At 38.3% G+C, this 14,788-nt stretch overlaps 2 protein-coding genes across 2 annotated transcripts; one reads left to right on the top strand and one right to left on the bottom strand.

The window, feature by feature from the left end:
• Nucleotides 1-38: 38 nt before the first annotated feature.
• Nucleotides 39-7,466, top strand: LOC111331995 (galactosylgalactosylxylosylprotein 3-beta-glucuronosyltransferase 3). The gene is made up of 4 exons (XM_022937245.2): nucleotides 39-1,791; nucleotides 2,184-2,713; nucleotides 3,478-3,768; nucleotides 5,238-7,466. The coding sequence occupies exons 1-4, from the start codon at nucleotides 1,692-1,694 to the stop codon at nucleotides 5,334-5,336; spliced, it is 1,020 nt and encodes a 339-aa protein (XP_022792980.1). The 5' UTR covers nucleotides 39-1,691; the 3' UTR covers nucleotides 5,337-7,466.
• Nucleotides 6,394-13,864, bottom strand: LOC111331996 (matrilin-1). The gene is made up of 8 exons (XM_022937247.2): nucleotides 13,716-13,864; nucleotides 13,202-13,271; nucleotides 12,707-12,817; nucleotides 10,695-10,733; nucleotides 9,645-9,767; nucleotides 8,709-8,878; nucleotides 7,554-7,941; nucleotides 6,394-6,747 (listed from the first exon to the last, which is right to left on the bottom strand). Exons 2-8 carry the CDS (start codon nucleotides 13,260-13,262, stop codon nucleotides 6,629-6,631), a joined length of 1,011 nt encoding a protein of 336 aa, XP_022792982.1. The 5' UTR covers nucleotides 13,263-13,271; nucleotides 13,716-13,864; the 3' UTR covers nucleotides 6,394-6,628.
• Nucleotides 13,865-14,788: the final 924 nt, after the last annotated feature.

Genomic DNA, 14,788 nt, shown 5'->3' with positions numbered 1-14,788 from the left:
CTCTTGTCTATTGGGACGAAGTGGGAAAAGGTACTTCGCCATCAAATATTATAGTGAAAACATTACCACCCCTCGCATCCCCTCTCCGCTATACCAACAGGCCAATACCTGCAGGCATGTGTAGAACTGTAGTGTCACTTGTTCTCTTCTTAAAAAAATGACCCACTCCTCCCAGTAGGAAAGTTTGTTTATATTTTCTCCCATGCATCTAAACATTCAACATGCGCCTGAAATTTTAAAAGGATGATCTGCTATTCAAAAAGAACAGCAAAATACTAAATATTGTAAGCAGTATATTTCAGTATATTCTAAAAGAGTGCCTGATAATAATTACCAAGTGTGTTTTGGTTTGCACTGAAAAAACGATTCTAGAGTGGGAACGAATAGCAAAGGGGAATTATTGTAGAGTGGGAAAGAATGGCAAAGGGAATGCCGTAATGAGGAATATGCAAGCAGATCATACAAAGGGAATAGTGTCAGGGTAATGGACTGCTTGCTTACCATGTCAGGGTTTGCTTTGTACCCCAAATTCCAAAATGGCAGGACAGACCAAGCATAATACATGCATCATGCACAAGACATTTAGAGTGTGGAGCTGACCACAGCAGACCATTAATAACACAGTGGGGAAATCCACCTAAAATTTTTTTTGCTCTGATGAGGGCTTAATCAAAAAGTCAGCTTTAGAATTCTTTACAGTAGCAAATTTATATTATCAACCCAGTTAATAAAACCAAATTATCTTGTCATAACCCCCACCAGTTTCGTGAGAAACTTACCCCTTTCAACCAAAAGCATACTCACATTTCTTTTGACTTAATTTATTATAGCACCACGCTACTACATGTACAATCTAAAACAGAGTTTGTTGAACTTCTATTTAATAGTTTAATTGTGTTGAAAGACACACCTTTGCAGATGAACCAATGAGTATTCAAACATATGCCAATTCATACATTAGTACAGCCGCTGACGTAGTCAGTCTTGTAACTTAATTAAAAAAAATAGCGTTAATCCTTTCATTTATGTTTTCTGCAAAAATTTGTTGGTAATTGTTTCTGTTTTAACTCTGGAATTCCCATGATTCTGCGAAGAAATTCTCCCGTTAAGCTTCATCGCGCATGTCATGATTGCGCGTTCGTCTCAGATGATTTTTCTCCAAGTTGTATCTGCCGTCCCGTAAAACCAGTCTTGTAACCTTGATTTCTTTCAAAGATAGTTTGTGGTATTCCTTCCCTGTATTTCAAACTCTGAACCTTTGTCGGATCATCTAGGGAATCGATCTGCCGCAGGGTTCGTTCTTCCATAGTACTTGGTTTTTCCTTGGACCATTTTTCGTTTGTCCTCCATCGATTTTCCACAAAATAGCCGACAGAACCGACGACTACAGCAAACGGTAAAACAACATAAGGAGCGTACGTTCGTGCAGCAGCTAAAATAATAGGCCAAACCATGATAGAAAAGAAGTAATCGCTTCTCTCAAAAATTTGTAAAGTTCTGGAAGTTTGATCAACTGAGCAACATGGCGGAGGATGAACGAGTGGGACCTGGGAGTTATTGGTTACCAGTTGGCCCTTGACTGTTTCGAAGACGCCTGGCGGAAAACAATAGGAATGGATAAAATCAATATGGCGAACGACTGGTTACTTTGATGATGATGTTGAATAGTCAAGAATTTTTCTGTTTAAAATATGATTAGAAAGGGATCGATGAGTCCTAAAAACATTTTGATGCTGAGTTTCGTGCTCTCTCTTCTTGGATTTTTATGGTTTACAAATCAATGCCTTGAAGGTACGTGGTCTGTTATTTCAAGAGCCGGCTCTGTAGAATTTTAACGCCCCAGTCCTTTCTTTGTGGTCGATTACAAAGAAAGTACTATTTCATCGAGCTAGTCTTGTATTTTTTTTCAAATATCTTTATGTTCAGGGCCATTCACTGAATAGAGATTTATCCAGAAAATAACGTTCTCCGTAACCTTCCTACAACCAGGGCCAGAGTTTGTTCCTGTAGCGGAGGGTCTCTGTCTAAGGCATAACCAGAGTACTGTAGCTTAGGGTTTTTGTTATAAGGGATAAAAGTCTGCATGATCACCCATCCCCTAGTCATCAAACTAGTCACTTCATTGGGTTCAAGAACTGTTTTATTATTAATTTGTCCCTTTTTTTAAACAATGTATCTTCTAGAATCAGTTAGCTCAAGTGATATGGTAAGGATGAGCCACATGCTTAAAAAACTGGAAAAGAGAGAGCTCTCATTAAAAGAAAGAGAAGAAGAGATCACGAAGAAACTAAAGATCCTAAGAATAAGCAAAATTGACAGTCTGTATCAAGAAGGCTTTGATGACATGCCAACTATTTATTTTATCACCCCTACTTATAAAAGACTTACACAAAAGGCTGACCTAACAAGACTGTCTCACACACTGTTACATGTCCCTAAACTTCACTGGATACTAGTTGAAGATTCTGACAAGAAAACAGATCTTGTTTCACGTTTCTTGAAATCTTGTGGTGTTAGTTATACACATCTTGCAGTAAGAACTCCAAAGCAGCTCATAACTAAAGAAGGAGACCCAAGGTGGTTAAAAGCCAGAGGTGTAGAACAGAGGAATTTAGGCCTTAGATGGATAAGGCAAAACTTTAAGGATGATATGAAAGGTGTTCTATATTTTGGAGATGATGACAACACCTATGATTTGAGAATATTTGAACAGGTAAGCCACATCTCAGGGGCGGATCTAGGAATTTTTGATTGGAGGGGGTCCAAACTTTGGTTCAGAAAGGACTGTTGGACTCTTGAGGCAAATTACTTCTCCCCCACGCCCCCTCCCACCAGTCGTGGTTGCACATTATAATTTCTTGGCCATTTATCGTTTACTTGGATTCATTAAAAAAGTAATATAATTTATGATCCCATTAAAAAGTAATATATGATCCTGTCAATGTAAGAATTTCAGTCTCAAAGTTGTAAGTGTCAGGTCAGATAGGGGGGGTCCAGACTCCCTGGACTCTCCCCCTGGATCTGCTACTGCATCTAAAATTAAATTTAGTAAATCATGAATTCTTGAGTGGTTAGCAAGTTAATGTAAGTAACTGGTATCACCACTGATATCGAGTAGTTCCACAAATGTGCAAGGTGCATGTAGGGTCATCAGACACTGAATCATGACTAGTTGGAGATCTCTTCTGTTGGATTAGTCACTGCTGGTCAGAGGACCCCTAGATCAACTTGAATATAGAATTAATTATCTGAAGAGATCCAAATCATAACTTTTAACTGTTCTACTCTGTTTATTATCCTGTAATTCCTTTTTAAAAGGAACTAAAGAGCATTTCATGATTTCTGCTTTTTATTTTTAGTAATTGTTATATAGTTACATTTAAACAAAAATTGTTTTTAATTTTTAGTGCACTCCAAAGTAGCTATTTTATTGAATGTAATCTGACAGTTCTGTTTTAATTTTTCAACGTCTTCTAGATGCGATACACAAAGAAAATATCAGTTTGGCCCGTAGGCCTGGTGGGTGGGTTAAAGTGGGAAGGACCAATCTGCAAAGATGGATCTGTTGTCAAATTTTACACAATGTGGGAACCAAGACGCCCAATGCCTGTTGACATGGCAGGGTTTGCTATTAACGTCCAACTGATTATAGACAATCCTGAAGTGGAAATGGACCCAATGGCCAAGAGGGGCTATTTGGAGTCTTCTGTTGTTGGTAGACTGGCAAAGAGGGAGGAGTTTGAGCCATTGGCTAATAATTGTAAACAGGTAAATTAAGTCTTGTGGGTCAGATAAAGATTCAGAACTGGTACTATCATTAAATTAAGACATCACTAATTTACGTTATTTTTTATGGACATGTATCAACTTAAGAGGTCTTAACTGAGTATCATTATCATTTTGATAGACTGGACACTGATTGGTTGAAATATTTATTAGAAATTTTGCTCTGTTAAGGTAAGACTATTAATGTCCCTGATTGTACCCCTGATTCTTAGCTAGTCTGCATGGCCTGTGTTCCAAAGGGTGGGAGGTAGGTTATTTGAGCACAAAGGGCAACACAGGGATCTGCAACCAGACCCCAATGCCAGCACTTGTACAAATTCCCCCCCCCCCCCCACCTCCTGTTGGTATGCTGACCACTCAGGCTACCTGCTTTACCACCTGCATTTACCATTCCACTAAACCTTCTATTTGTAAATCCTACCCTTCAGTACTGATGGCTAACCTTAACAAGCCCCACTTTCCTCTTTTGAAAAATTAAGAACTCTAAATTAGCTGTTATTAAAACAAGCGGAACACGGTTAAGATTCCGTGGAAGAGTGTAGGTGACTGAAACTGGACGGTGTCAATTGAATTATACAACATCTTGTTGTTTTACACGATGATCGTAACTACAAAATTCGTAAACATTTTTTTTTTCAGCACAACTCTATTTTTTTGTTTACAAAGGGGACCATAGAAGGGGTTAACTTAATGCGTTTCTGAGAGATCCTCTCCTTTTTCAGTCCTTACACATGCACACATCGTCAAGTGTAACTTGATTTCTTTGGTTTTTCGGAGGTGATTTACGTGAATTACGGTCTTTTCGTCCAAGTCTCTTCGTCCAAAAGTTTTTTTCATCTAAGTCTGTTCATCTAATTGTTAAGTCTTTTCTGGAAGCAAATAAGTAGCTTTTAGAAGGCTATATAAGGCTATCTAAAGAACTTATTAGTGCGGACCGTTGCTATTTTGGTTCCGATAGCTTTAGTCACCAATCCTCGTTTACGAATTCAACGTCGTTAATTACGATAAATACACAGAGAAGATGCTTATTTGGGGTTATTTTGGGCTTAGTTTTATTTCTTTACCATTTTTGGCTTAGTTTTATTTCTTTATCATGTTGGACTATGTTGTTGATTATGTTGAACACTTAGTGATGTTACCCTTAGTTGTCTATTACGCCCAATCGACGATTAACAACAAGCCTAATAGTCCCATTTCTTTCGCGCGAAATAATTAAACGGCAAGTTTTTATTTTTGTCACTATTTAATAAAATATATCGTGTTACAACTTCATGTAAAAAAATATTATAACTTTGACGAAAGACTTGAAATTGGACGAATGGACCTAAGAATTTAGAAGAAAAGACTTAGACGAAAAGACGCTTGGACGAAAAGACCAGATACCGATTTATTTGTAGTCGCTTGCAGAGGATTTTTGTTCGATTAAATTTTTGTTTTTTTTTTTCTGACAGATTCTCGTGTGGCACACGCAAACAGCCGAGCCAAAAATGAAACAAGAAGATAAATTGAAAAGAGTGGGACGTGAGTCTGATCCATCCATGGAAGTCTAAACATTGGTTACCCGCTAACTATGCTGGTTTTGTATCAAAGTTTTATTTAACTGCTTGTGGCAAATTAATGACCGGCGATATCTTTGTACTCCAAACTGACAATTTAACGAGTTCTTAGCCAAATTTTAAACTGAAATGACAAGTTAAGTATTTTGAATTAAAATGAGGCTATTTTGGAGGAAGATTATTAACAAATACATTTCACACACTAGTGGCGGATAAGTTGGAGTTTGGTTTTGTTTGAGGGCGCGTTTCAAGTGTGAGTCAAGTTTCCGACTATGAGCAAGTGGCTGCACCTTCCGGTAATGACTATGGAGAAGGTCTCTTTTCCGCTCTAAGCGTTTGTGTTACTTTTCGTCGACGTATGCATTAGATCAGTGGTGCTGAATTGTGCTTTGAGTAACTAATACGGATATGTGCGTCTCTCATTTTGAAAACGACCTGGTGAAGCGCGAGGATTTTCGTGTAGGGCACGAGGCCACGCGACATTTCTTTATACTGTACAATCCATGCGCGGTTTGCCTACTTCAGTAACTCGGTGTTTTCATTACAAATAGCGATATACTTTTGCCCTGGATGAAGACTTTGGTCTCGCCTCTTCAACTGTTATAGTCGTAGAAGTTAAACGACATGAGTTTTGGAGCCTGTGCAGGCGCAATTCAGTATATGCTGGAAGGAGCTGAGGAAGAGCGCACGAATCCAACATTGATGGAAATTAAGAACATGACCTAGAAATATAAAGAAATTCTTTTGTAGAGAGATAAGGTGTTAATGTGCTAGCATCCTCTCAAATTTGAAAATAACCCTCAGCAAACTCCCAGGAGTGCGCAATATTTGAGTTCTCCTAATAATTCACTGTCAGGCAGACAGACTGGAATATCGATCTATTTTGGCACTGGGTTCTCAGGAAAAGCCGATAAGGAAATTACGGGGATTAAACTCTCAGATCTTGGAAGTAAAAAGGTTCAGTGTACGTTGAAGTGAGGGCTCACTGGAAAGGATACTGAGGACCGTTTTCGAAGCGAAAACAGGAAAGGATTTAAAAAGAGTCTTTAGGTATTATAACTTGTTTTTATTTTATTTCAAGTGTCTTCTCTTTCTCTTGCGCTAATCAAACTACTTGACAATCAAATTTTCTTTTCGTCGCTTTAGCGTTCATGATCTTTATGCAGATCTTTATATCAATTTGACGAGCTTAGTGGCATGGTTGATACCCCTCTTTGAACTCTTATTGGGAAGTTTCCTCATCCGTGAATATGGTTTTGGGAATATTGTTCTATTCTCGACTTGGCCTACAGAACAGCTATGGAAGGAAATATGCTGTGACTGTCATGCGGCGAAAATGATGTGTCACCAACATTGTGAACTGGAGTGTGAAACGGCTTGTCTTGGTCGGAAAAGGTTGAATTCACTGAAAGAGAATGTTAAGAATATTGGTTACTTTTGAACGCCAACCACTACCCTGACCACTAAGGTTACATTCTTTCCCACTTGCGAGTTTCTTTCTCCTAAACTTTTAGATTGTTGAATTTCCCAACATCTAAACTTTACATTTCATTGAGACATTGTGATAATGGACATCAATCCTATAGGAAGTCATTAACAGCACTCCTTGAATTATTAGGGACCTTACGCAATCAGGACGGCAACGCTAAGGAAGACTTCGATTAAAAAATGAATTTCTACTCTTAGTTAGAATTTAAAAAAATGGTTGCAGGAGCTTACTGTCTTATACGGCGCCACACCTCAACTTCAGCATGACGTATAAAAGTAGCGTTGAGTTCCAAATGGAAATTAAAATAATTTGCCGTCGCGGTTTCGGTTCGCAGACGACGCAAATTTTGGCGATTTCACGTTGTTGTTTTGCATAGGACGGCTAAGAAATGTACAAAGTCTCAAAATGCACGTGCTGAGCTGTTGTTCTGCCAATTAGATCTCTTGTTTTTCCACGTCCTCGTTGCCGTCGCCGTCGTGGTTGCGTAAGGTCCCTATTTATTTTGTTAGTGTGTCATTTGAATGTCTACATAATTTCCAACTGCGTGGAAATGAGTCTCGAAAAGGATTCTTAATGACTGAGTAAATTGTATCAACATTCAGTTAACTGTAATTACAAACTTATTTCTACCTTTCTTCTCTGACGCAGTCGTATTGACCTAGTATTTAAAAAACTTTTCTTTTTACCTCTTTTGGCACTAAATTATGAATATCTACACTCACCACGGCACGCATCATCTCTGATGCTGGTGTACAACTCATTTAGCCGATTGAAGTCTGCAGTTAGCGCATACTTGATGTCTGGTTTAGTTGCAATCACTTTGAGTTGCCCCATGTCGTAGTTTCGTCCAATTCCAATGGCGAATACAGTGATGTTTGCATCGTGCAGTTGTTGGGCGGGTAGTGTTACATTGTCACTTGATTTTCCATCTGTCATAACTATGAGAACTTTAGGAACCTCTGGACGGCCTGTTTCGTCAAATAGTTTACGCTTTACATAAGTCAATGCTTTCGCCGTCAAGGTACCGCCTTTCAGGTAAGGCGCTTCTTCAATCGCCTTCATCATTTGTTCCGCATCAAAGAATTGCTTCAACGTGAAGACAGTTTCGGTCTGAAAAGCACGAGATAGAGATAGATCTATTAAAAAAGCGGTACTAGCGCAATAGCTATAGTCGACATCTTCACTACCGTCACTGCCATCGTCGTCTTTGATATTGTCATTGTTATCATCGACTTTGCCTAGTCATGATTTTAACCTTTGTGATTTTCTCTATCGCCTTGAGCGTCATCGTTAGCGTCATCGATATCTTTATTACTGTCACCGTTATCATCGTCATCGTTATCATCATCGTCATCGTCGTTGTCATCGTTATCGTCATCTTTATCATCGTTAATCGTTATCGTCATCTTCATCATCGTTAATCGGTATCGTCATCGTTATCTTCAGTACTGTCTTTGTTACTTTTGTCATCGTTATAATTAGTGTCATCGTTATCGTCATCGTTATCATCGTTAATAGTTATCGTCAACGATATCTTCATTACCGTCTTTGTTATAATCGTCATCGTTATCATACTTATCGTCATCGTAATCATACTTATCGTCATCGTTTTCGTCATCATCATCATCGTCATCACTATCATCGTTTTCGTCGTCGTCACATCGTCGTGATCGTGGTCGTCATCATTATCATCATCATCAGTCCTAATATTATCCTCTCATGTCATGAAAAATGCGGGGAAGGGGGAGTAGAATTTATTTTATTACGTTAGATTCACTAGCGGGCGACTGTCGTACAGCACAATCAGAAACTGCCTTAACTGTACCTCTAATTCGATAACTTAGTTACCTCTACTTGTACTTATCAGTACAACAAACCTTTGAAGAAAACAAGACCACTCCCACATGTGTAAAGGTCTCCGAGATAAATGAGCGGTTCACAGCATTTTTGATAAATTCCAAACACTTTTTGTAGTTTCCTTTGCCGTATTTTTCAATGCTTCCTGAACTGTCCACCAGGAATCCAATGTCTATCTTGGCCTTACATTCTGGGCAATGACAACAACATGGAAATTAGCAATACTTTGTGATCGTTAAACACGAAGGCGCGCTATATAAGGAAGTCTTCCCTGGGGAGACCTAGGCTCATTTGTCACTCACCGTTGAGGAGTGCGGGCCAAATTCAAATGCTGGTAGACGAACAAAAGGAGCTAATGAGATATATATTGTTTACTTCCACCAGCATGGTGGCATGAGGTAACGTGCGAACCACCTACTTCGATCCCAAATTTACCGCCACAAATAAAGACAGTTTCCATTGGAGAAAGGAAATACAAATCTCAAAAATTCTTGTATTGTGATGAAGACATAAAACAATTCTGAAGAATGCGCCCGCTGTTCACTGCTTTGGAGTAGCTTTAGCTCAAGCTGACTTGACTCTAAGAGTTCTACATCACACGACGGTTGATTGACAAATGGTCCAGTGGGACATAAGGCTCCTTTTATAGCGCGCCTTCGTGTTTAAGGTCAATATTAAAAGCCTGAACGAGAATATAAGACGCTATACAAAAAACTTAAAATACATACTAGTTGTAAATGATATGAATTAAGTAGCGCAGATGAAAACGTTCTTGTCTTCTCAATTCAGACTGCGTCGCGTAATTAGATCCTTTTTGACTAATTCGAAACTCGCTTTTAAAAAACAAAATTAAAAAAAAATTAAAACTCCTGAACACTTGACATGGTTCCAGAACATCAAAGAATCCTTTAAAGGCTTATCATTCACATTTATGTAATGTTCATTAAATGACTTACTACAAAATCCACAAGTGAGAGCACAGTGCTTATTCATTCCGTAAGGGTACGAGTTGCAGAAGTCATTCTGTCTGTAGGCTTTGCAATATGCCTCGTAAGCTTTGTCATCCCGACAGGTTTCATCTAACAAAAAAAATAAAAAAACAGATGAATAGAAATGGAGTAGATAGAGGAGCAAAGAAAAGAATAGGCTAAGAATTTAGTCTAGCCGACTGCGAAGGTATTGCGCTATATCATTAAGGAAGCAGGTTCTCGGACACCTTGTGAACATTGTGTCTCTAAAAACTGCCAGCTATGCTGTTTCTAGATAGAGCAGACACAATCACACATTCAATTAAATTTTGTACGAGTGAAATCTGTATGGGAGAAAGGAATTTCATATCGTTCCAATTTAGAGCCGCGGCAGTTTTGGCTTAATCATATCCATGATATGATTGGTTTTAAAGAGATTGCTTTCTTCAGTTGAGTTTCATTTGTAATCTAGAATTGCATTTGTTTTGCTTCTCCCTGACCTGTTTGGTCTCAAAACTCGCACTTTGTTCTTAACTAATCAGATGGGAAACTCAAACCAACCGCGACACGATCATTTCAGTTTTCTTGCTCCAGTGATCGTTTACAAGCCTTCACTTTGCGTAATTTCTCATCAGTTCCTTGTGACGTTAAGCTAACTTAAGATTGGCCACATTGACGAGATAGCTACTGCGGTTTTGTTTTGCCACACTCAATCGAAACAGAACTTTTTAGCTCGTCTCGACACGATTCTTCTTTCGATCGTTTGCTGAGCGTACCAATAGTAGTCAGAAGCGACGAGGTTCAATTCGTCAAATTGGGGACTCGGGTTCTTAGATCATGAACTATCTGGCGCAAATTAAGAATTAAGATGACTTACATTCCGTTTTCACATTATATGATAGAGGAGGTGACTTCACAGTTTTTACGCTACAAAAAAAGGAACGTTCGCTTAACTTTTCTCTACAAGCTCAAGCACAAGAAAGCTATTTTTGTTAAAGAATATTCTTTTTGTTGAACTATTTTATGGAAAAAACCTACTCTTTGGCACATCTTCTCTTGCACTTCCAGCATCTGTACCTTTTTAAAAATAGTCGAAAGGGTAAATTAAAGTAGAGTTACGCACTATCAAAGAAAATCATACTTTACAAGTAAGCGCACCTTTGATCATCTATCGCAGGAGAGTCCTATCGTCGAAGCGCTATTATAAATTCTGTTATCTTAATTACTTTTTTTATTAGTTTATCCCTTTAACCCCTACTAGCTGGTAACTAGCATCTACTTTCTCCTTACAACATCACCCCTGAACAGTTTTTTGAATATGCATACTGATGTAAGGGTGTAATAATAGTAATGATAATAATTTTCACTGCTAATCGCCGTCGCAAAGTACAGCAACGACGCAGCTCAACAAGGTCGAGCCGAAAGCTTACAATGGGGCCTCTGAAAATAATAATAATAATAATAATAATAATAATAATAATGATAATGATAATGATAATGATAATGATAATGATAATGATGCTGAGGCATACTGGGATGTACCAGTATATGCTGATCATACATATGTACGATCTAATCGTGTGGATGCACGTTTCATCGACCACAAAAACAAGAAGGTACTTATGGTGGAAATGAGCTGCCCTTGGATCAACAACAGAGACAAGAAAGACAAAGAAAAGACCAAGAAGTATGGAGCACTTAGACTTGAGCTGACGAAACAATACCCAGGATACAAGATCTCACAAGTAAACGTCATTATAGATGTACTTGGAGGATGGTCTAAAGCTATGGAAACTGAAATGAAGGGCTTCTTTGGTACAAGATACAAAGAAATATTGCTGAGAATGCAGAAAGCTGTATTAAGTAGCACTCTGAACATTACAAGAACATTTAAACTGGTTACATCGTAAGAATTTTAAGGACATTATGATTTGGTTTTTATGAACAGTATTTTATGAACATTTTAAGTTAAGGATATTTTAAGAACCGAATAGTAAATCATGAACATTTAAAAAAAAAAAAAGAAAACATCTTAGTATTGGGCCAATTGACACTTTTATCGTTTTATATTGATCATTTATATTGAAGTAGTATTAGATATTATTATAGTTAACAGTCCTGTCATGCAGATAGGCTACGAATTTTCGCCCTATCTTGCTTAGCTCACTAGCATCCAAACGTGTATACTGCATAATAATAATAATAATTTGATATTTATATTGCGCAAATTAACATGTGGATATGATCAAATGCGCATCACAACACTTTTCGGGGGACTTTGGCCGGACTGCATCAGCAGTTTACAAGCAATCGAAGGAAACTTATATGAAGATGCCCCCTCCCCCCAATTCCCAGGCCACACCACATCACAGTAATCTCGTGAGTGGGTTTTTTAACTTCCTCTGCCTAACCAAATTAACTAATTAATAAATGCAGGAGACGGGACCTACGGTTTATTCGTCCTTATCCGAGAAGATTAGAATGTTTATCCATTTCTTGATATTATAGAAAGGTAGCGCATTCTCCTCAGTTATTTTAAGACCTTGAGTGTTGGTCCGGCCGGGGCTCGAACCATCGACCTCGACCTCCTGCACAAGATTCCAGCGCTCTAACCAATTGAGCTAACTGGGAGGCAGTTATACGGCAGCCGCTATACGGTCCATGTGTGATCTTGGAGCAGAGCTTACAGCCGGCTGGTATCAGCTGTAGGTTGGTTTTTGGTGAGGGAGAAAAACCGGAGAACCCGGAGAAAAACCCTCGAAGCAGAGAAGAGAACCAACACAAACTCAACCCACTTATGGCGTCGGGTCCGGGAATCGAACCCGGGCCCTATTAGTGGGAGGCGAGTGCTCTCACCACTACGCCATCCCTGCTTCCCTTAAAGTAAAGTGTAAAGGTTTAAGGCCGTGTTTTGGAGGCTAAACATCCATCATTTCATCCAGCACATATCAAACCAGTTCAAGAAATTCGAAATGATAGTAAACATTGTCCGTTTAACTAAAATTGCACATATAACGGTAGAAATTCGAGCTCATTCTTTTTAATCTTACGTGCAGCCTCCAGACTATGATGTATGGTTGACCTAGAGTTCTCGTTCAGTATAGTGCTACTTTTTCTTGCAGTACTTGAGTCAGCGATGTTCCAGTTACTTGCAAAGGCGTCTAAAAAAATGGTTTCATCAGAAAAAACTTGCATAGGCGTAAAAAAAACAAAAACAAAAACAAAAACAAAAAAAACAAATGGTTTCATTAGAAAAAAATTGAATTGCCGTCTTAAAGAAATGGTTTCGTTAAAATAAACATAATAACTGTCAACAATTTGGTTTGTGTGCTGGGCCGTATTCCAGATGTATATGTTACAGAAACCTGCGGAGGGAAATCTCCAGAATGTCATTGGCGTCGCTGGTATGTTGAATTGAGAAAGCATTATTGCGATGGCAAACTGATTTTGTCTCAGTGCGTTATACTACCCAGCTTGTAGGTAGTTTTATATCTTTATACGATGTGTATCAATTTAGATTTTCTTTTCATCGTCGTGGTTCTTACCTTTAGTGAAGACTGCTATAACAGATAATAAAAGGCAACCATAAAAGATGGAAATCGCCATTTTGACAATCTGTAATAATATCAAAATTTTTTTAGGTCACTTAAGTCGTGATAATAAAACGGACATTCGACAAATGTCCACATTATTCACAAACAGAATTAATGAAACAAAATGTATTAATACAAGCTTTCTTATCGAGAAAACTAGATGAGGCAATTTTGAATTGAGTAGTTTACAAGTTAAGTTCGAAGATCACCAAAAAACTCAAGACTCTATAGTTGATGGCCTTAATGTATTCGTAAACGAATTTATTGTTATCATACGTGTTTGTTGCTTTTCCTTTGTTACTACTCAACACAGTCAAGTGATTATGTAACGATAATGACAGTGTTTGTTTTCAGTTTGGTTTTACCAGCAGTGCTTTTTTGAATTAGTTACATTACAACTTAACAGTTCGTGTTGTACTTACACTAGTGTGAGGCTAACGATAGTACAAAAAATCTGCTAACTGACCTGTTTTGGATCGTTTGCTGTTTCATGGAGTGAACAATGGAACCGTGGCTCCTCGATGTTTGCCTAAGACACCTTACAGTTTTGTGGGAGAATTGATAAATAATTATCAATTTAAGGGGGAATGGTTGGATCTACGTGTGGTGTATTCAAAGATTGGCAGGAAGTCACAGGTATTGTCACAAATCACTACCGGTGCTTCCTTGTAATAACCCTTTACAGCTAACATCGGTATGCATATTCTCCATATTGTTCTTTGCCAATTTTCCAAGGTGCTGGCAAGGAGAATTTGCTTAACAATCAATAGCTTCTTTAGTTTAATCTCGTGACCTTTATGTTTGATTCAGGGATGACATTGATATCAAGGGTAAAAGGATTGAAGCGATCTCGGTGTAACTGAGTTTGGTTGCTCGGAAAAAACTTCAACTAACCAGGGTCTGGAGGAAAGATTTTGAACTCAGGAGAGAAAAATGACGTACGTTTTTCAGAATGATTAGGTTCTTGCAACTTTTCGTGAAATTATTTACCCAAGACTTTAATTCGTCAGTTCTCTCAATGCGATGATCATAAATTTACCTTAACTAACAGGTCGAAACTGGCCAATAAAAACTCGCATGAGATAAGCTTGCAGCCAATAACGCCTCGGCAAAACTGACCAATCAGTTTTCAGAGCTGTACTTCGGTAGAACGCTCGACTGTCAAAAAACTCTTCTCTCGGCACCATGGCCAATGATAACTTCCACTTATAAGTGGTTGAAACTTCAGGTAATGTCATAGACGATACTTCTTGTCAAGAATACCGCAACCAGCAAGATTGAACATAACGATCACCTCTTATTTTCATTTTAGAACATTTCCAGTGAGGATTTCACTGCTGCTTGCGACCATAAGATGACCTTTACATTTACTTCGAACTAGGAACTTAACTAAGTGTCTATAAATACTTTAATAAGTCAACTGACTTTCAGTATTTACAACGCCTTGCATTGATCGTATTATGAACGAAAAAATTTTTTCGGGAACTAAGCTTAAAAAAGAAACCGTCTGAATTAATTTCGCGATCGAAAGTTAACCTA

This window comes from Stylophora pistillata, chromosome 1 (assembly GCF_964205215.1).
Source record: "Stylophora pistillata chromosome 1, jaStyPist1.2, whole genome shotgun sequence".
Classification (NCBI taxonomy): Eukaryota; Metazoa; Cnidaria; class Anthozoa; order Scleractinia; family Pocilloporidae; genus Stylophora; species Stylophora pistillata.
This window is presented reverse-complemented; position numbering and strand designations above follow the sequence as displayed.